Raw genomic sequence first — 20,418 nt, forward strand, 5'->3', positions numbered from 1 at the left:
TTCCCATGCTTTCCCGTCTCTTTCCGTCCTGCCAGTACAAATCACCATCACCAGGATTTGTGCAAACGTGCTAAATGGCTCTCTGTTTACAAATCGTAATAAAGCGCTGACAGCGACTCGGTTCCAACATGCGACTCGGCATTGTGTGAGAGAGCGTAAATGTAACTCACTCTCGTGAGTACCTGTGCGGTCGGATTCGGGTTCGTGTTCGCTCGCAGATTGGTATCCAAGTGCAAGGACACACGCGAAGCAGTTCGTGTTCGTTGGTTGTCCCGTGCAGACAAGGTCCGCATTTCCGGTCGCTCTAAATCCGGAGTACAAGGTTCGCTACAAGGCTTACGGGAGGTGCGAAACAGTGCGGTAAGGTTCGAGCTCGGGGTTGGCTACACTGGCGACCACCACTGGTTCGCACTTTTTACGATTCAACGCAAATTTGCTTCACTAACGAGAGAAGTGCCTCCGGTTTTGGAGCACTTACGAAGCAGTACACCGAAAGGATGCTTTTCCCATGCGGACTGTCAACGTGTGTTCGCTCCTTTGTGGGTTACGGTGCATCCTTGGTGTGTATGTGTGTGTGGATTGCGTGTGATAGTGGCTGAAGTGCAGCAGTAGAATAAGAGGCAGTAATTTTCCTGCAATTTACTGCAAAGTCCTGCTCTTACTAGCTCCCCGCGAGAGAGAGTTCGTGTGCAGTGCTGTGCTTTTTACCCGAACGCTGTGGATGCAATGTAAGCCTGCACCACAGTGTACATGTGTGCAGTTGCTCTAGAAAAAAACGAAGTGTTGTTTGTATTCAATTACGTGCTTATTGTGTGGAATATATTAAAATTGTGCGATGAAAGCTTAAACCTAAGCAACTGCCGTTTAATAACGTTCAGTTCCAATATAGGGAGTCCCAAGCCCAAAGGATTCGATCCTCTAAGGAAATAGACATCCCTTTTCATCCAATCAACCCTTGATTTTCTTCACCATTTGGTTTTTGTGCCGTTGCCTTTATTTTTATCTCTCTCACTCCCGCATTCTCCGTCCGTTCTCCATCCTTTCCAGTTTCGTTCTGCTGTTGTTCTCGCTGGTGGAGCACATCCAGTAGCGACTACGGAAGACAATGTAGATGGCCATAATTCGATTACCATGTGAATCACCCCATCGGAAAACAAACAACAAATCCTCTCGCCTGCAATCTGGGTATAGGTGAAAGCAAAACCAAAGGTCGGGTCGAGCGGGATTGAAGAGAACACACAACACAACAACAACACCAACGACAAAAAAACAACTTCCCATTCTCTGATATCCCCCGCAGTGTTTCTGTTTGGTCTGTGTGCAAAGGAATGTGATTTTGAATGTGTGTGATGTGGAGGCAGATCAGGATGAACACACACTAGAAACCACCGGTAAGGGCAAAACGCAACCCGACCGAAGCGACCCAAAAATGGCCCCAAAGGGATCGAAGCTGATGGGATTGCTAATCATGTTTTTATGAGCGCCGAGCGGGATGCTAACTTCCTTTATGCACTGCCGGCCCTGAGCGAGTGGAAAATTGAGTGGAACAACACACCCTTCAACGCCACCCCCCTCCCCCTTTCTTCTCGACGTCTCCCACCTACCCCCCTTTCGCAACGCAACCGGTGGACTGATGCAAACGAAGGGCAAGATGCGCATGAAGTACGGGAAGCTGTTCATTTTCTTCATGATCTGCTTCAACCTGATCGTGTTCTACTACTCCTGGAAGTACTTCCTCACGAGCGGTCACTATCTGGCGGAAACGCTTACCGGGGGTGACCATCGGGGGCCGGCCCTCCCGAGACGGCTCGGCATTGCGCCCGACTCCATCCCGCTCGTGAGCTACGAAAGCTCGTACCGGATCGGCGATCCGGGCGGGGCGACACTGAACCGGATGCGCCTCAAACCCACCCTCACGGAGGACATCGATGGACGGCCGAGTGCGAAAGAGCGGGTACAGCACACGAACGGCTTCCTGCGGAAAAGCATCACGTTCGTGTTTCGTGACTTTTACGACTTCGATAACGATCTGCTGCAGTCGATCGGTAGCGTGACGGCACTCATCCCCGGCGTTAGTGTGTTTGTGATCGCACCCGAACTACCGTACCCACCGCTCGACATCTTCAACCCACCGCAATCGGTCGGTGCCGGCAATCATAGTGCCGCTTCGAAGTCAACCGTGCTGCCGGCCTGGTTCAGCGAGGGAAGCAATGTGCGGTTCTTTCACCTTGCGTACGATGTCACCAAAACGCTGAAGGATACGTTTCCGGTGCTGCATGTGAGCACACGGTACGTACTGTTTATGCCGGACAGTGTGCGACTTACGGGACGGGGGTTGCTTTCGCGTATGTTGCGCGAGATCGATACACCGTCGGGGAGTGAGCTTTTGCTGCAGCAGCATCAGCATCTGCTGCTGAAGCAGAACGGGCACGGTGGTGGATCGTTCGATCCGAACCGGAAACCGGAACGGCGCATCGTTGCGGTACCGTTCGCGTCGAATGCAAAGGGTGCGGCCAACTGTGTGCAGATGCAGCTGGATCTGCCGAACTGGACGCTGGAGTACGTGACGGGGAACGAATCGGAGCGGTGCGATATGGTGAGTATTGGGTGATCGTTATGCTGGCCAAGAATACTATCCTAGACTAGACTAGATACTGTACTATACTATACTATAGTTTTATTTGAATTTTATTTAGTTTTTTAAAGGACAGCTCCAGTATAAATCCCATAAAATTATAGAATCATAAAATTTTATGAAGCACCAGGCGCCTCCATCGAACATTTTATTTTCTTTAATGGCTAGTTTATGGGAAGATTAAGTCATAGAATACCATATGTCTCTTCTATTAGCTATTTCAATGTCATGAATTACTTTGAGATCATTTTTCTCATAAATTCATAAAAGTATAGATTTTTTAATCCTGTGCAGCTTTCCGGCAAAGTCTGGACTCGTGAAACTTTTATTTCATTCAACCACATACCAACTCTTTTCCCTTCCCAAACTAAGGCGAAAAATCTTCCAGAGCAAGCATAAAAAAGCCACCTTCATTACCGTACTGCATTCGCTTTCCCGCTAGTGGCGTAAGTGGCCAATATTTTTATTTCCATCATTGCCCGTTACATCCTTAAGCACACACGAGCACGCTGGCCCAATCCCGGACATGGTCCGGTTCATGGCTCACTTAATTTGATTTATAACACGCAATCATGGTGAACCGTACAATCGTGCGGTCAAATCCGGTCGTAAGTTTAGGCGTCCTTTTCCCGAGCGCAAGGTACACAAAAGGCGCCCCTTTGTGTTGACCTAGGATTATGGTACCTACCAAAAAGATTATTGCCGATGGCTTACGAAACTAATTCGGACTCGGGGGTTTCCTTCAGAGCTGAATCCTTGGAAAAACCTTTTCTAATATTCCCTGCAGGATTTTAAAGACCAAAGAAGTGGACCAGCCGGGCGTGCTGTAGCTTACCATGCAATCAGTCAATATTTAATGGTGTGCTTTTAATCTATCCTTCGCTTTGAGAAGCTGCTTTGCGAGCTTTATCATGATACAAGGGCAAAGGTTGTGTTTATTTTAGGGCTATTTAAATTTTTCGTGTATCCCGGTTTGCTTAACTGAGAGGACTTGCTTGTTCTAAGATTTTCTTCTCATAAGTTGAAGCGTTTTTGTTTTACTTTTTATAAAGGTTTTGTATAAGAATAGATCTTATAAAATTTCCCACCAATCTACATACATCAGTCGTAACCCACATGAAGGATAATGGCTCAATCAGGTGCTTAAGCCTGACCTCACCCAACTATTTTTGTATATGGCTCCCAATTTGTCGGTTTTTCGCATTTCCTTTTGCTCGTCGCTGTTTGATTATTGGTTCTCCAATGACTTAGTCGAAAAAGCTTTTCAACGACTTTTTTCCTCCTGTCGACTAATTAAGACTTCATGAGGAAGTGTCGCGCCATCTTTGGGCCAGCTAGTGCACACATTGTTTCAACATATTTTGTTTACTCCAGTACATCATGTACGAGTTATTCAACAGTCGTGAGCTACCGAATGGTTCAGACTTTACATTAAATATGTCAGAGCATATGAGAGTGTTTATACTCTTCCAACTTGTCTAGAAATTAGTCCCAGGTAGATTAAAACATGGCTAAGATGTCCATGGGTTATGGGAGTTCATGATTGTCAGGGATTCAATCGATCCGAATTTGCTTATGGATCTATTCTTTCTTTTGTACAGCGATGACTATTGGAACGCTTCTTTGGCGCTGCTTAAGACCAAAAGTAGCGACGAAAAAATAGCGAAAGATCAAGTTGTCGCTGTGAAGAATGGCAGTATTTAATTAGATCTAGTTTTCTAGATAAAAGGTTTTCAAGCGACTCTCGGGTTGCTAGCTGCTACAAAATAGCACTCGTGGAGAAATTTAAGAGTGTATATGCCCATATTCTGCTCGCTGGCTGTATTTAAGAGATATTAAGCCACTGTTGTTAAAGTCTGAACAGATCTTCCTTTTTATAAACAATTCTCATTTCATTCTTCTTTTCCATCCTTCATTATCATAAAATAATTTTCCTTACGGCCGGTTTCCACTTCAAAGTCGCCACGGGAGCACAAAACCACAAACATTCCAACACGTACCATTTGCAAACGACCGACCGACGAAATCATTACCGAGCCCCGGTTTTGCATACCAAACAGCAACGCGCCCAATACATTATCCACCAGTGCGGGCCCAGTGTTAGCTCTCGTCCCGGCGTTTGTCACCATGAATATTTTCCACGGTGCAATATATTTATTATTGCGTCATAAATTTCGCACAGTATGCCAGTTGCCTCGAATGCGCTGGCCACGCACACACACGGGAGCGCACATTAATGATGTGCGAATGCGTGTGCATGTGTGTGTGTGTGCGTGCTTTTAAAATATGCCTCCAACCAAACGGGCCACCTGGCCGCTGTTCATTGGTTTAGTTCGATGAAAAGATAAGCCACGCGTGGAACGCAAAACCATGACCGTGCGAGGGTACCAGGCGGTGAAAAATGATGATGATGATGATGATAATATTCAAAATTAATTTTCCTCCACGATGCGTGGCGTAAATCTAATTTTTAATTCATTTTTCCACATACGCGTACATTTTCGGGGACAAGGTGAGATTATACATTCAATTTGAAGGTGGACACGGAGCGAGATGAAGTGGATAATACGTTAGAATTCATGAACTTTGGACTTTATTGAACCCTTTTTTACCTTTTTTGTTGTTGTTTTGGACTGTAAGTTATAGGTGTTTTCCAAATGTAGATTAGTACATTTTTCTTTAAGTTTTATTCTACTTAGTTTTTTTAGTTTGTAAAAGTTTGAAACTTGATAAATTCCCTTAAAGTATCCATTTTACTCAACACACACGTTTATCATGCAATAAAGCTTCTGAACTTCATTTTCACAAAAATTAAATGCAAACCCATTCGACCGTTTTAAAATCTTAATTTAACTCGCAAAACCTCGCCTGACCCACAGGAACAAGGTGTGTGTGTGTATTTCTGTTGCTTGCTGCCTGCTGCACACGAGTACCGGTTCATCTGCAAACGAGTAAAACTGGCCAGAAATAGGGTCAAAAGGCCAACAACGCAACGCTACCAAGAAGCGATAGTTTTTCCCATTTTTCCTATCAAACCACCCGATGGGGCCACTCTTGATTGCAATCGGGAATGCACCAGCATCCAGCAGACGGTCAACACAACCAGCCGCTCTCTCTCTCTCTCTCTCTTTCTTCTCTCTCCATTCATCAGCGTTCGTATCGGGGCATGCTTACCGGTCAATCCGGGCAGAACATTTTCGACAGCTCTCGGCTGCCGGTTGGCTCCGGTGCTTCGATGCGACAAATTGAGGCATACGGGTTTGCTGCCACTTTTGATATTTCAGAACAAAAGTCTGGAACAAAAAACTATGTTTTCAAAGCAAAAAAAAGCCCCGGCAGTGTGGTTAGTGTCTTGTGCTCCGGGACATTTCTCTAGTCCGTGTTTTTTTTTCTTTTGTTGTTGCTTCTTCGGGTGAATCTCTGACACACCGACTGCACATTATCATCGGCGTTGCAGCAGTGAGATGCCGGTGTCTAGCGTTTCTCTTTTTCCTGCGTTAGCTTTCACCGTCCTACGGTCAATCGTAATAAAAACGTCCAGCAGATACCTTATTTCCGATTGTATCCGTCGCGTGGTTGTACGGCTCTTCCGTTTTTTGGCCGTTGGAAACTGCTGTCACGCTGTACGTTTTGAGGCCCGCCCTGACAGTTGACGCTTTTTCCTTCGGGCTACGTACAAACCAGACGAAAAGGATAGAGTGCTCGAGAAAATGCTGTCCGGGAAAATATTAATCATGCCACATTTTGTCCACTGTGGCACTTGAAAGGAAGTGGCGGATCGCGGTTCACAGTGTAAAGGACTGACGGTGTTCTATTTTTAAATTGAATTCTTTTTCTTCTAACGAAAAGAGTGGCGTAGTGGTTTTATGCTCAAAGTAGTAAAGAGATTAATATTTCAAACAGTGTCCGGCTGACACTGAGCGAGAATGATGGCCACAGAGAAATTATTTTCATTACATGTTTATGTCATTTGTTTGGAGCGATGAGTGACAATAATGTAACTTGGCAGGAAAGGCCCGGTAAAACTGGGCTTCAATAAATGGTTTCCATTTATTTTTAGGTAACTTGGTGATCTTCCCTTCGTAAGTTCATTGTTGCAAGCGTATCTAATTTTCTTTATTTACCATCATGAATAATATCATAATCATCTGTGCTCTAACAACAAGCTTACAGTCTATACTAGTGAGTTATTTGGCGTTCAATTTATCTCCAAACGTGCTACTCCACTATATCTTATGTAACCTTTTTATCCTTATAAATATTATAAATGTATAGAAAATGTTAGTCCAGAATAATCCTCCAGCCCATACAGGCCTCTGTTAGCTTAAAACGTTCAATGTACAGTAAAATGCAAACAAAGCAAGACTAAGTCAATTTTAGTCCATTTTTCTGGTTTTTTTTTTCGAGAAGATTCTCCGAAAAACAAAACTACTAATGCAGCTCGTCAACCGAGGACAGCGTTCATCGATCGACACAGATGTCCGGTTTAGCACTTGTAGCTGACTTTCTCAAATGGTGTTCCCATCCCATCAAACGGACGGGTTGAGCAGAATACGGGTTGATGATATTCTGTGAATATTATCTAGTCACGCCATAAGCCAGCGCTAGTTCCACTCCAATCACCCAGACCAACAATCACAACTGCTGACACCACTCGGGATCTTCTTTTCCAAGAACCTAGTAACAGTGACTTGGCAAACGCAATGATGTCCGCTTGTATCGCCTGGTCATGCATGACAAATACCTAGAATCGTATCTGTATTTATTAAATTCCACTTCGTTATCATTTTTTTGATGGCATGATTGGAATGCTCGTGAATAGCTTAAACTTATCTGTGAGCATTTCATGTACAGCTCTGGAATCTTATCAATGAACAATAGTTCCGAATAATTTTTATGATGATTTCGTTAGCTTAGCTCGGTGCAAAATCTCTCCCTCTGAATCCTTCCTCTAACGTAACGACTTCATCAACCTGAACCGGCAGGCGTTCCTGCAAGCACTCGCGTACCTTCTCGTAACAACTTCCGAGGGGTATTATGATTTTTGCATACATTTCATATTCACCCAGCATCGTTACTGCAATATTGACTTTCACGAACAATAAAATTCCGGTTCCCGGCTGCGCCCGACAGCAAGATTCAGATCCCGTTCGCGGAACGTTTTTCCGAGCCCTAAGCTACTGCTGCAATCAGATGCGACAGGACAGGTGTGCTTCAAGGCACACTTCATCAGCGAGAACGATCCCGCCCGTCCCTCCGCCCATAAGATGGAACTTCCTGCTTTCTCTTGCCTTGTCTTGGCACACTTTCTTCCTCACCTTCTCAAAAGAAACAAACTCAATATCGTTGCTCTTGCTTACTCAACCTCCCACCGTTTCTTGTCTCGCTATTTCGCAGTTCAAACAGAAGCACGCCATCCTGGTCGAGACGGAGCTGCTGAAGGAGATGCCCGACGCACTGGCGTCCCCCTTCCCGGACGTGTTCTACATTCAGGCAAAGCTGGCTGGCGTCAAGGTTCGTACCAGTATTGCTTACCATCCATCTATCCCAAACAAAAGTCGAAAAAAAAAACACAACTAAAGGGGCCAAACAGAGGAAGCTCCAACCAACAACAACAAAAAACGGAAAGCACTTTGCCCGCACGCCTCGAAGATGGGTTCCCCAAAATTGGTTGGCGCGTTAGTGGATTGCTTTCGTTTGTTTCACAGTTGCCCGGAAGACGAACCAACACCAACACCAACGGGAACGATTGTTTCCGGAAGTGCAATTTCAGGATACGGTTACACGGAGGAACAGTACGTTTCCGTTCTTTTCTTATTTTCCCGACCGTCGTACATCATACTTTTTTTCCGGCCACTTTTTCTTCGCCCATCGACATTGTGCTCTGCGAGCTGCTCCGTCTTCCGGTTTCAATTTCGAGAAGAGACCATGCGTTCGAGACCAGTTTTGACAAGGCAAGGCCCGGGTGGTTCGGGTTTAGTGAAAACACGGCAACAGCAACACCATCTTAGGCATCACATTAGGCATCGGAGCGTAAAATCATTAAACGTTACGAGCTTTCCCGGCTTTTCTTTCTTTTTTGCCCAGCCAGAAGAAAAGCTTGTCCCGAGGTTCGTTTTGTTGCGGGCTCGCTCGCGCACGAACCCAACAACGTCACTCTCGACCAAACCGATTAAGCAACGGCTACGGACTACGAACCCTCCCCTGTTTGGGGTGTAGATTTAATGCCCTTTTGCCCTTGGTTTGCTTTTTGGGTTGGTTGGATGGCTGGCAAATGGGACGGGTTCAAGGTGCCGTTCTCTAAGCGATTTAGATTCGTCCTATGGGTTGCCATTCAGGGGTTCATTCTGCTTCACTCGTTGCGAATGTTTGCCTTTTTTGCGGTCCGACGGTACAGTGTGCCGGACCGTGGACATAGAGAAGGATTTGTTTTGCCATGTGTTTTTGACTCTAATGCTTTATGATTTTGTTTATTTAAGTTTGTTCTATTATCCCTAGTTTTGTTTTATTTTTTGTTGCATTTTTTATTATTTTTTAAATTTTTAACAGATTTATTATTTAAAAATGATTTAATTTTCCAATTTTGGCTTCATTGTTACTTACCTATTTAGTCCTTATTTTTTATGTTTTTATGTTTTAAATATCCTTATACATCTTCCAAGAATTATACTAAAAATCAATATTAACTTTATTTTTGATAAAAGTTTAAAATTAATAATCTACAAGTTCGATTTCTTTGGAGTTCAATCTTCATATTATCCAAGTGTCTAAATAAACACAATTTTTGGTAGTCTCGTGTCACAGTGCAGCCGTTTTATCGTGTCCTTACATTTGGGTTAGAACTGATTCAACATATAAGAGTCTACAATGAGTGGAATTATGCTTTTTTGAAACATCTTATCTACGATCTTATCCAGTGACGAATTTTGACCCTTAGAGGCCTTAAGCTGAATGGAATTTGGAGGCCTCTATCGCATCAACTCTGCTGGTCGGAAGCGGATCCTTGTGCTTCCGGTGCGCTTTGCAAGCTGAAGGTCTCTATGGTCACTTAATACCCGCCACTGACAGTATCGTTGATGGCTAGTCGATTCTTGCATCTAGCAGGATCAAAAGATCTTAGGAACACAAACTTCAGACAGATTAGTTTCCGTTCCGATGATCTTAGCATCAAATACGTTAAAAGGATTTAGCTCTTTGATTCTGCTTCTTCTTTCTTAGCCTAACGACCTCTCTCAGGTCATGGCCATGCCATTTCTTACTAGATTTAATGACACTACGTAGTTGGAAAGTCAGTTCTCCCTACCAAGGAACAGTTTGGATGGGATTTGAACACCGGAACACCTGCCATAAGGAAACCGGCGCCGTTGTCGCCTGTACCACGGGGCCGCCTTTGATTAATAGACCCGATTGTATAGCCTTTTTTAAGGACTTTTTCACTTGCTGAAACTGCCGGCGCTACAATTTGTTCGCAGTTGTCTTCGCTTCCTAGCTATCGCTCACAGTCAACCATCGTCGTCTGCCAATCTTATTTCTCTGTGTAGGCCTACACAGATTTCGCTGGTTGGGTAGTCCGGTGTTAATCCCATGACATGACCAACCCACCCGGAACCTGGCGAGCATAATTCTCCGTTTAAATTCGAGACTGTCAACTCGTCAGAAATTCGTCTGCTTTGACCTTCTAGCTAGCTTCTAGAACATATTAAAATTCTTCCTACAAGTTTGCATATCGTTTTCCACCAAACTTCCCACAGTGCCACACTCCAAAAAGCCGCCGTACATTCTACCAGCCACATTTATCACAATCCTACCTCGGCTAGAGTGAACCACACAAACGCACACGGGGCGGGAAAAAGCCACCAGAGTACAAACCCCAGCCAGCAAAGGATTCCAAATTCTGCCAACCAAACAAATAAAAACGCTCACCGCCAATGCCAATGTCTGCCGTGTCTGCCTGCCGGTGCCTAATGCGGTGGCTTCACCATTCTTCGGCACCATTTTCAAAAGAACCGAGCAAAATGTCGACCCCGTTGGCAAATGGTTATATACGAACACTTCATCTTTCTGGCCACGCTGCCACAGTTCCCACAGCGCTGCATTGTTGCTGCCTATAAAAATTCACATCCTGGGCACCGGGAGGCTCTACTGGAAAATTCACCGTCCAATTTTTGCTCTCATGTGAAGAATTCCAAGGATTCATGCGTTTTTGTTTTCCTGCCTCACCCTCACTCTGCGCTTCCCGAATGCCGAGTCCTGACATGATGAATTTAAAAGTGGCAACCACCGTTCAGGTGAATTCCGACAGACGATCGTTTAAGGATGATGGGGTTTGTCGCTTTTCTTTTTGCTGTTTCATACCCTTTTCTGTTTTTCGCCTGCTTGCCGGCAACGCGGGCTAAAGAACAAAGTTAAGCCTAGCGGGAGAGAGAGTGTGAGAGGTTCGTGAAATCGTGCTCAAAATTAAACCAATGTGTCACTGAATGCTGAAAACCATGCGTTCCGTTAATATCGAGCTTTTTCCCTTCATTTTTTTGTGCTCGATTTTGGGCACCGGGTTTTTGGGTAATCCTTGGAAAGCGCCTCACTACGACCTCCCTTCTTTTTAACGCTCGAATGGACGGAAAAGTGTGTGCGTGTGTGCCGGTTTTATTCACCAGGAGTAAACGCCCCGTATTGCTGGTGGCGAAAAAAAGTGTTGATGGGACAAAATTCTTTTCGTGAAATTTTCCATTTTTTTGTGTGTTAAGATTTCCTGTTTAGCTGTCCAGCTTTTTCTTGTCATTGGTTTTGTTTCCATTCAGAAGTTACCTTCGGTGAAAAGCTTCAAGCATTTGAATGGTCTTTTTTTGTTGTTGAATGGTAGCTTTCATTCCTTCCCATTCGATAGCTCTGTATTGTGTGCTGGAAATTCATCTATTCATCCATACGGGTTTTACTGCTAGCCAGGCATTCCGGTTTTTATAGAGTAGGTTATCAAATGAGAAGTAAAAAAAAAGTGGCACAGGAAAGAGGAGAAAAAGCATCATCCCCTGCACGGTACCAATACAATTCGACCCTTCGAAAATGCCACTCGGTTTAAGATGAAAATCCTGAACGGGGAAGGGGGACCCCATCGGTTAGGGAATTTTATGTGCATTCCCAGAGTGGGCCCATTACAGGAGGAAAGGATAAAAAAGCGCCTCAACGGGAAGCGGAGAAACGGAAGCGGCGAAGATCTTTGATGTTTCTTTTATGTGTCGCAGGAACGGATACTAAATACTTGAATAAATGATCGAGAAAGGAGCGTAATGGGCTTTTAAAAACTATAACAAAAATGTTGCTTCAGTGGCATAAGAATTTCTTCTCGCAATTCTTATGTCCCTAATGAATAAAACAAAACTTTTACTAGGTATAATCATTTCAAAGTTAAATCTTCGGCAACATCGGTGCTTTCTAACGTAATTGTGCGTTTTTTCTTAAGACATTAAGAGAAATGTGAACATCCTTGCTGGCTGATGTTTGATTTTTTAATTTAATCAATATCAATATTGGTCATCACCAGAATCCGAATTGATGCTGGTAATCCTTAAACATCCTCGACGAAGTTTTACAGAATAAATTATTAATTCACTGAAAACTGGTGTCTTAACCTCCCTTTTCTACTTCTGCAATATAAGATGGTCTTATTAAATTGTCCATCCGGAATTTATGTACTGTTAAGTAAGACTTCTCGCAGCCGTATTATCAGCATCTCTTATGCCGATATCAAACTGTTCGTCATTATATCATTTAAATAGTAAATAAAGTTTGGGGCGGTCCGGTGGCCGAGTCAACAGCAGCGCCGGTCTTCACATTCTGGTGAAAAATTAATCCTTTCCCTATCCTTTTTTTCATTAATCATTGCTTAAAAAGTACCTCCGTTTAAGAGACGACACCTTTTAAACAGCTTCAAATCATTACCATTCTTAAGATTAACCTCAGTAAAGCTAACAGAAAATCTCCAAAAATTATATTCAATTCCCCGAAAGCTCTCCCTAGACTTCCGTCGAATTTGCAGCGTCCCATCCCGTCAATACCACCTTTGCTTTACCTTCCAATCCACCTCGATTGACTTCAGTTCCAGGGGAAGCACTTTCATATTTCTACCTCACGGTAAAGAATATTTCTGCCGTGCCAAATTCAACGAAAATTAGCCTCAAGTAAGTGGATTTGCACGTAAGCGTCTTCTCATCCGGAAACATCAAGCGTGTACGCGCCCACCTCCCTCTCACCCCGAAGACTTTCCCACCGCGTCACGTCAACTTCACGCACAATCACTGACGGCCGCGTCGCTTGCGACTGAAGGGTAGAGCAGCATCTTCTGCTGAGCTAATTTTAAAAGGCTTCAGGTAAAACCCCTATCCCCACGGTTCCGCTACGCGTACACTCACGCATGTTGATGTGGTGGCAGCAGGCAAGGATAATAAGGAAACCAAATCGGATAACTTTCCTGTACAGTGATGACGATGATGATCATGATGTTAGAGGTGGTACTCTATCGCGGGTCGATGACGAGGAAGAGTCAAGTGGCACCAATTCCGTTTGCCCCCTCCCGAAACGTCACCCATCTATCCATCGCGTTATCCAACCCATCCATCTCACACGTTCATCTTAAACTTTATCACTTGACGAGACCCGCAACTTACCGCTAACTTTAAGAAAAGCACTCACAGACAGGTTGCGGGGTGTCCTTCCGCCTTGCCGTACCGGCCCGCCCTCGAATTGCGTGGATAAACATCGACCCACCCAACGAGCTTGACGTAGCTTTCGCTTCAAAACCAGTGCTCCAGTTCCGTCTTGAAGAAACAGGAACAGCTGGAAAAAAACGCCAGCTCGAAGTTACCCGGTATTATGAAGATAAATATTTGAGTTTTACGATGTCAGCCACCGCCGCCAACTCCGGTAGCGGACGGAATGACCTTGCCGAAATGGAAGCAGTTCCGTGTTTTGTTTCAAACCTTCTCTAGACATCACCCATCATCACCGCGCCGGTCCCGTTAAATCCATTTTTCTTCTCCTTGAGAAGTGGAGAAGTTGAATAACAAAGAAAGAAAGCAACAACATGCCGGCAGCTTTTCCTAAGCTACAACTCAATGAGGTAGGAGGGGGTGGGGGGGTGGGTAGGAAGGAGGGGGTTGAAAAACACTCACCAGATAGAAACAGCTTTTCCGACGCTGGGCGCCGTGTCCTTCAACGCTTCAAGCACCGCCCGTACATCACCAGCTACAGCCGAAATGAACTGTCCCACGAGAGATAGACTAAAGATAATGGAAAAATCGGTTCGGCTGAATGAAATGAAACAAAAAAAAACGGAAGCAAACAAAAGAAAGAAAGCAAGGTAAATAGAAAACAATCCCAAAAGCAAACAGTTTTCATCCCAAAACAATAGCTAATGAAAAACCACCCAACAGCAGACAGCAGACAGCGGCGAGCAGAACTGTTGTTCTGCTGTATGTACGACCGATTGCGTTTGCCGCCAGCCTGGTTAGAGGTTCACATGCTTTCACAATTTGAGTCTTACCGTTCTTCCTTCTCCTGGTCCCCCCTTTTTCACAGAAGAAAATTTATTCCTCGTTAATTTCCTTTTCTTCATTTGTGGGTCAGCTTAGGGGAGGGACTTCTGGAGCGCGTTTCAGTGTGGCTGCTGCTCTGTCGTAAGCTTTATATCGTCATTTTCATCATGGCCTACTGCGGCTACTGCTAGCGAAAGCTCAACAATGGTCTGGAAAAGTAATCTACAGTAAGTGCGAGAAAAAAACAATGCACTCAGTAATGTGCATTTTGTGGAATCAAGATTTGTATAATGAAAAGCATAACAAATGTAGAATTGGTTGGGAAGTTTCGGTGTATTTAGCTGGTTTTTTCGTCCGTTCGCTACCGCGTGTATCATTCGACTGTTCCCTTTTTTACCTTCCCTTTCGCTTGACAGTTGGCTGACAGTGCTGCCAATTGTCACGCGCGCTATCACCGACACAGGGTGATACAATTCCTACACAAATATATTATTGAAAGCTCGAGTTTGCATGTCGAGTAAAGCAAGACTATCTCGTCATTAGAATTATTTGTTCCTTGGAACTCTTTTCCCTTTCTTTCTTTTCATTTAATGTTGTTTATCCCCGTGCAGACGTTAGGACAATCTTGTGGAGGATTTCTTTGATTTAATATAACTGATTATTTAAATTTCCTTTTGAAGTTTATGAACAAGTTTTGCGAGGATTAGAGTATAAATACTGTGAGCAACAAGAAAAAGGATGTTGTCTAGATGTGCTTTAGACTTTAGTAATATTTAGATGGGACTTTGACTTTACTAATGAATTCAGTCATTAATCGGTCAAATCATATAATTTAGAAGTCTCCAAATTGTTAAGTGGATGTCAAGGTCTAACACTTATACTTTGTTGGAAGGATGCGGATGATAATGAGAGGACATGGCAGCAATGGCCGAATAGCCTTTCATATAGGCTTCGTTAAGCTTGGATTTAATTTCCATTGCTAGAAACAATCTCTATTTACCCGATATCTACGACTTTGTGGTGAGATTGTGCACTTATCGGATAATTTTTCTTCTTCCTTAGCACTACAACCTCGAGAGGTCTCGGCCTGCCATTTCTGGCATTCTGTGACTTAAATTTACCCGTAGTAAAGTAGTCAGCCCTACGTACGGAGAGGCGGTCTGGATGGGATTTGGGTCCCGGTCCTACCGTATGAAGACGGGCGCCGTTATCGCATCGCTTTGATTTTTAATCTGATGGAAATATGGGTTTGGATTCAATTAGAATTAATAAATCTTCATACGAACTGTATTATTAAGCTTCATCGTCTGCAATTTGAAGAGCCCTCAGTCGATACTTTACATATCAATAACGGGCCTTGTCCTGGATCGAACCTCAAGATGAACAAAATCACACTGCAGGAAAAGATAACAAGAACGGAAAAGAGATTGATCAACTAATCATCAAAATCAGGCGTAGCAAAAATCATCTTCCACAGCGGAATAAGTTTGAAATTGTCAGCATTGTAAAGCTATCCTTATATTGATCTTTTGCGGGCAATGTGCTCCATTTTGTGCTCAACTGTACACAAAAAACCAGCAAAACAGAAATCGAAGCAGAATTCCTTTCTTTTTTCTTGCCAAAGCATATCTCATTCTCATTCCGTTCGGAAAACCTTCTTAAAACTTCGTCTACCGTCAGCCGGCTTTTCCCCAGCGAAAGGAATACAATTAACAATTCCACGGTTTTCCTTTCCAACCTAGACCACCCACACGGGCTCCTCTTTATCACACACACACACACACACACTCAAACACAACGCCGCGAATCAATGTACCCAATGATGATTATGCTGCCGGGTTCGTCTGCCTCGTTTCTATCTCGTGCTGATAACGACGCGCACCATTGTTTGGTTGAATTTAATTTTCGCCTAACGATCGCTTTGTGCACTTTTCCACCATTGCGCAGCATATCGCGTGTAGCAAAAATGGTCCTATTGGCGTGGCGGCCATTTGCCGAGCAGTGCGCGACGACCGGGCAATATGACTGTGGCCGTGCCGACGTCAATGGCATGAATGATGACGCATGTGGTGCCGGTGGTGTATTTGCAATTCAATTTCAGGGCACTTCACATTCGTTCGGGCTTTGGGGGGGGAGGGGGTGGGGGGTGGTGGAGGTCGAATGTGAAAGCATAAGAATCTAGTCTAGCGGCGTTTTGCTTCATATTCATGCAAATGGTAGGCAATTTTCTGTCCCGCGGTTTCGTGCGCTCGAGGGTGTTGTGATGTTGTGTGTATTCGCAATGGTGAACTCATTTGGTTGATAATGAAGACAGAAGGCATACGTTTGATTGATGGAGTGGAGCATGTCCTGGTTGCCAAACGAATGAGATACGGGTAAAAGGAAATGTTTAATATAGTAACTTGGTATATTAAATAAAATCTAGTTGTTGTTGTTGAGTTCATTTTTAAAAGGCTTTTTAAAATTCTTTGAGCAGTCTAAATCACTTAATCGACTGCTTCTCAATTATCACTGTTAGATAGGTAGCCTGCATATTGCTTAATTTCTATTCTCTGAATATCTCTGTTCATACCCAGTAGAGCATTTTTTCTGAGCTACAACTAGTTTTGCCTTCATTGCTCGTAGCGTCTGGATAGATATGGATTTTATATTCACTTCACAGTCCTAAAACAGTAGTACATCCCCTCAACATCTCTAGATTGAAGATAAATTTTCCATCCAGAATGTCGACCTACGTTCTGTTGGAAATCAAACTAATAAATCCGCGTTTGATTTTACTGTACGTTCTACAACCTACCGCTTAATATCTGTAGGACAAATAATGTTATGCCTTCAACGAAGTCATTTAAGTCCTGAGCTGTGTTGAATAGAAAATTAGAGTGTTTAACTCTCCGCCATCCGCCAAAATTATGAATTTTTATGTTCTGTTATCAGTTAAAATCCACATTTAATCCACATTATCACAAGTAAACATTTAAAAGCGGCATGACAGTACACCTGTGAAACTTGGAATGGATCTAAAAAGCATTGCAATAATAATTTTAACAGACTGTTGCAATAATAATTTCATAGTTAACCTTTAGAGAGACCGAAGCGAGTTGGTTAAGATAACTCTTATAATGTCTCTATTTTTCTCCTGTTTACCTGGATAATTTGAGCAAAAATTAGTTTAAACCATGTTTGGCGAACAATTTTCCATCAACCATATAAATAAACGCAACCGCAACAACACATGACCATAAAGCACACGATAAGCACCTACGCCATTATCTAGATTAAGGCCACAAGATAACGAGAAACGATAGCACGCAACCCGACCAAAAGCGCCCCGTAGCTTTCGCTAGGAAATCGAAACCTATTTCCATTACCTTTCGGTAAACCGGCGCAAAAGGAAAATTTGCATTCTTTTCCCACTGATTTCTGGCACCCCGGTTCAGAAGAAGAAGGAACCGGCTCGTTCATTTTCATTCTCGCAAATTGTTCGCAAGAAAGGAACGAAAAAAGCACGCCAAAAATATTCTATTCTATTCCAAGCAGCACACACGAAAATTGCAACGCAAATCGATTCCGAACCACCTAACGTGCCGAAAGAAGCGAAAATCGTTCGTCAGCCCAAGACGACGCCAAGCATCCACACGGCGACCAGAGAAAAAACTCTCACCCTGAAGCCGATCGATTGATCCACTTCGCTGGGAAAACAAACCACAAAAATCTATTCCACCATTTTCGGGCGCTTGCTTCCTCCGTGTGTCTGTGTGTGTGTTTTCCTTCCTGCTTCCGGAAGGAATGGAAATGAGATTGTTTTTCCTGAAGCCTCTCACTTGTCCCGATCTAATCTTTTGCTCGTTTTTTCCTCTCCATTTTTCGTTCCATGGTCCGTCTGCAGAAAGTGCTGCTGAACGGTGCATTCCAGGATGGGCGCAAACTGTTCACCTCCTACCACACCAAGACGAAACGGCGCAATCAGCGGAAGGACCAGTTCAAGGCACTTTACCGTCGGCTGCAGGTGAAGAAGGTGATCCGCAAAAACTATCTCTACGACAAGACGCTTAGTCGGGCTGGTGTTGGGCCGGCCCCGTTCGGTGCTTCTGCAGCAGCCGCTGCCAGCGCCCGCCGCAAGTACGTCAAGAGCTACGAACACAACAATCAAACCATTTCCCTGCTGACGGAGATCACGTTCTACGGCTGTGAGAAGCAAACGCGTAGCTGCATCGGACAGGTGCACAATGGGCGCCCGTTCTATCGCTACCTTGGCCGAAACACACCGCCCTGCTGCATGGAAAAGCTGAAGGCCGTCTTTCGCCACGTGGTGGATGAGTTCGAAAACGTTGGCATTCGCTACTGGCTCGATAACAGGGCGTTGCGGGACGCGATCGAACTCAAAGGACTGGCGCCCGATGCGTACGAAATCGACCTGAGCTTCAATGGGGATGATGTGCAGCGTTCGGTAGCGCTGCGGAAAGCACAAACACGTCCGTACACGGACGAAGCGGGTTTCCACTGGCTGAAGGCGACCGATGGTCACTATTTCCGGGTACAGTTTTCGAAGGTGAACACGATCGCCGTCAATCTGCTTCCGTTCGATCTGTCGAGTGGGGAGCTGGTACGGCCGAGCGGGTTTTACGGTTGGAAGGCGCGGAAGTTTTCCGTCGAATTTCTGCACCCAATGTCGACGGTCCTGTTTCTCGGCAAGCCCATCATGTGTCCGAACAATGTGATAGAGTATCTGGAGGTGAAAAAGGTGAAGTAGAAGAAAATGGTGGAGGGGGGAATGGAAGAAGGATACAGGTAGGTAGCGCTAGCGAAAGAAAGATTAATAAATCGTAGAAAATGATATAAGCAGTGTAAATAAAAATTAGAAAAGCGGGAAGTGCTTCGCAAGGAAGACACCAAAAGAAAGCGAAATTGGAGGAAGAAAAACTCATTTTGTGTTAACAGGTTTTTGATTAATAAAATGGAACTTTTGAATAATTATGGAGAATGTTTCAAAAGGTATAGTGGTCAGTGAAACGCTTTCTGTGGAATTTTGCAACCATATAATGGAGATGCGAGAATGCGAGATAAACATAAAACAACAGCCCAGTTTGACAGGATTAGACCAAAAGTCTAGTTTGAATTCGCCCAAACTATATGCAAAATTCCATTATATGGCTGAAAAGATCCACAGCGGACTTACATTATTCCCCTATTTATTCAAAAGAACCATCATATGAATCGAAACCTTGGCATCTTGCTTACCCCTGTCACCCTCATTACGCTTACGATAATGATAAGAGCAATATCTTCCTTTCGCATTTAGCAAAACTGAATTTTGTAGCACAATTTGTTTGAGGTGCGCTTTTTTGACAATGTTTTACGCGATAATAAGGTGTAAATTTAAAATAGACAACCGAATAGAGCGATTGTGATACATTAATGTAAGCAAAAACAGATGATATAATAATAGTACATGAAACAATAACAACTTCGCAACCTTTACCTAAACAACTACATATGTGAAACAATAAAAAACAGTTTAACAAAGACAACAAAAACAGAAGCTATAACCCAAAATTCGTTACCCTATAACCGTGTGCAATAGAAATATCTTAGCATTTTAAATAGGAACGAACAAGGATAGAACCATATAAAAGCCATTCGTCAATTAGTGTAATCGAATGTAAAAATGTTGCAGACTGTAAAGCATTAAGTGAAACTGCATACAAAAATAGCATCAATAAACAATTTTATGGAATTGTATGACGAAGCAAAACACATACCAAAACCAGCAGTATGAAAATAGTTAGTGTTAGCAAGGATAGATGCATGGAATGTTAGTTTCTTGTAGACATGGATCAATTGCTACTCATTTCTAATTACTATTAATTTTTAAACTAATTTCCTTCAATCTGATGGTGCTAGTAACAGTAACGGTGTAAGAATTCATTTGCTTCTTTTATTTTAACAACTCGACATAACTCGAATCAGTTAACAGGCTATTCCTCTCGATGAATAGAATGGGTCCTACAATGCTCCAAGGACTCATTAGGTACAACAAATCAAGAAAACATATAAAAAAACTCTCTCTCTCTCTTTCCTCTAACTCAAAACGCATAATAGTTACCTGTACACGTTAAAAAACTGTTCAAAAAACCAAGAAAATAAAAGTCCCCTTCTTCTCTCGCTCTAGCTTCCAGTTTCTTGTCACTGATGCAACACGGTTGAACACGGTTATCCGATCGCGCGGGAAACATTCTAAACCTGTTGAAGAAGGAA

General features: G+C 43.6%; 1 protein-coding gene across 2 annotated transcripts; it reads left to right on the forward strand.

The window, feature by feature from the left end:
- The first annotated feature begins 251 nt into the window (after positions 1–251).
- LOC118510123 (fukutin-related protein) lies at positions 252–20,331 on the forward strand. Of its 2 annotated transcripts, XM_036051592.1 has the most exons (5): positions 252–360; positions 1,048–1,209; positions 1,301–2,596; positions 8,033–8,149; positions 18,050–20,331. In XM_036051592.1, the coding sequence occupies exons 3-5, from the start codon at positions 1,634–1,636 to the stop codon at positions 18,911–18,913; spliced, it is 1,944 nt and encodes a 647-aa protein (XP_035907485.1). In that variant the 5' UTR covers positions 252–360; positions 1,048–1,209; positions 1,301–1,633; the 3' UTR covers positions 18,914–20,331. The 2 variants fall into 2 exon arrangements, with proteins under 2 accessions (XP_035907485.1, XP_035907486.1); XM_036051593.1 differs by lacking the exon at positions 1,048–1,209 and having other exon boundaries at positions 274–360.
- The last annotated feature ends 87 nt before the right edge of the window (positions 20,332–20,418 follow it).

Source organism: Anopheles stephensi, chromosome 3, assembly GCF_013141755.1.
Source record: "Anopheles stephensi strain Indian chromosome 3, UCI_ANSTEP_V1.0, whole genome shotgun sequence".
Taxonomy (NCBI): domain Eukaryota; kingdom Metazoa; phylum Arthropoda; class Insecta; order Diptera; family Culicidae; genus Anopheles; species Anopheles stephensi.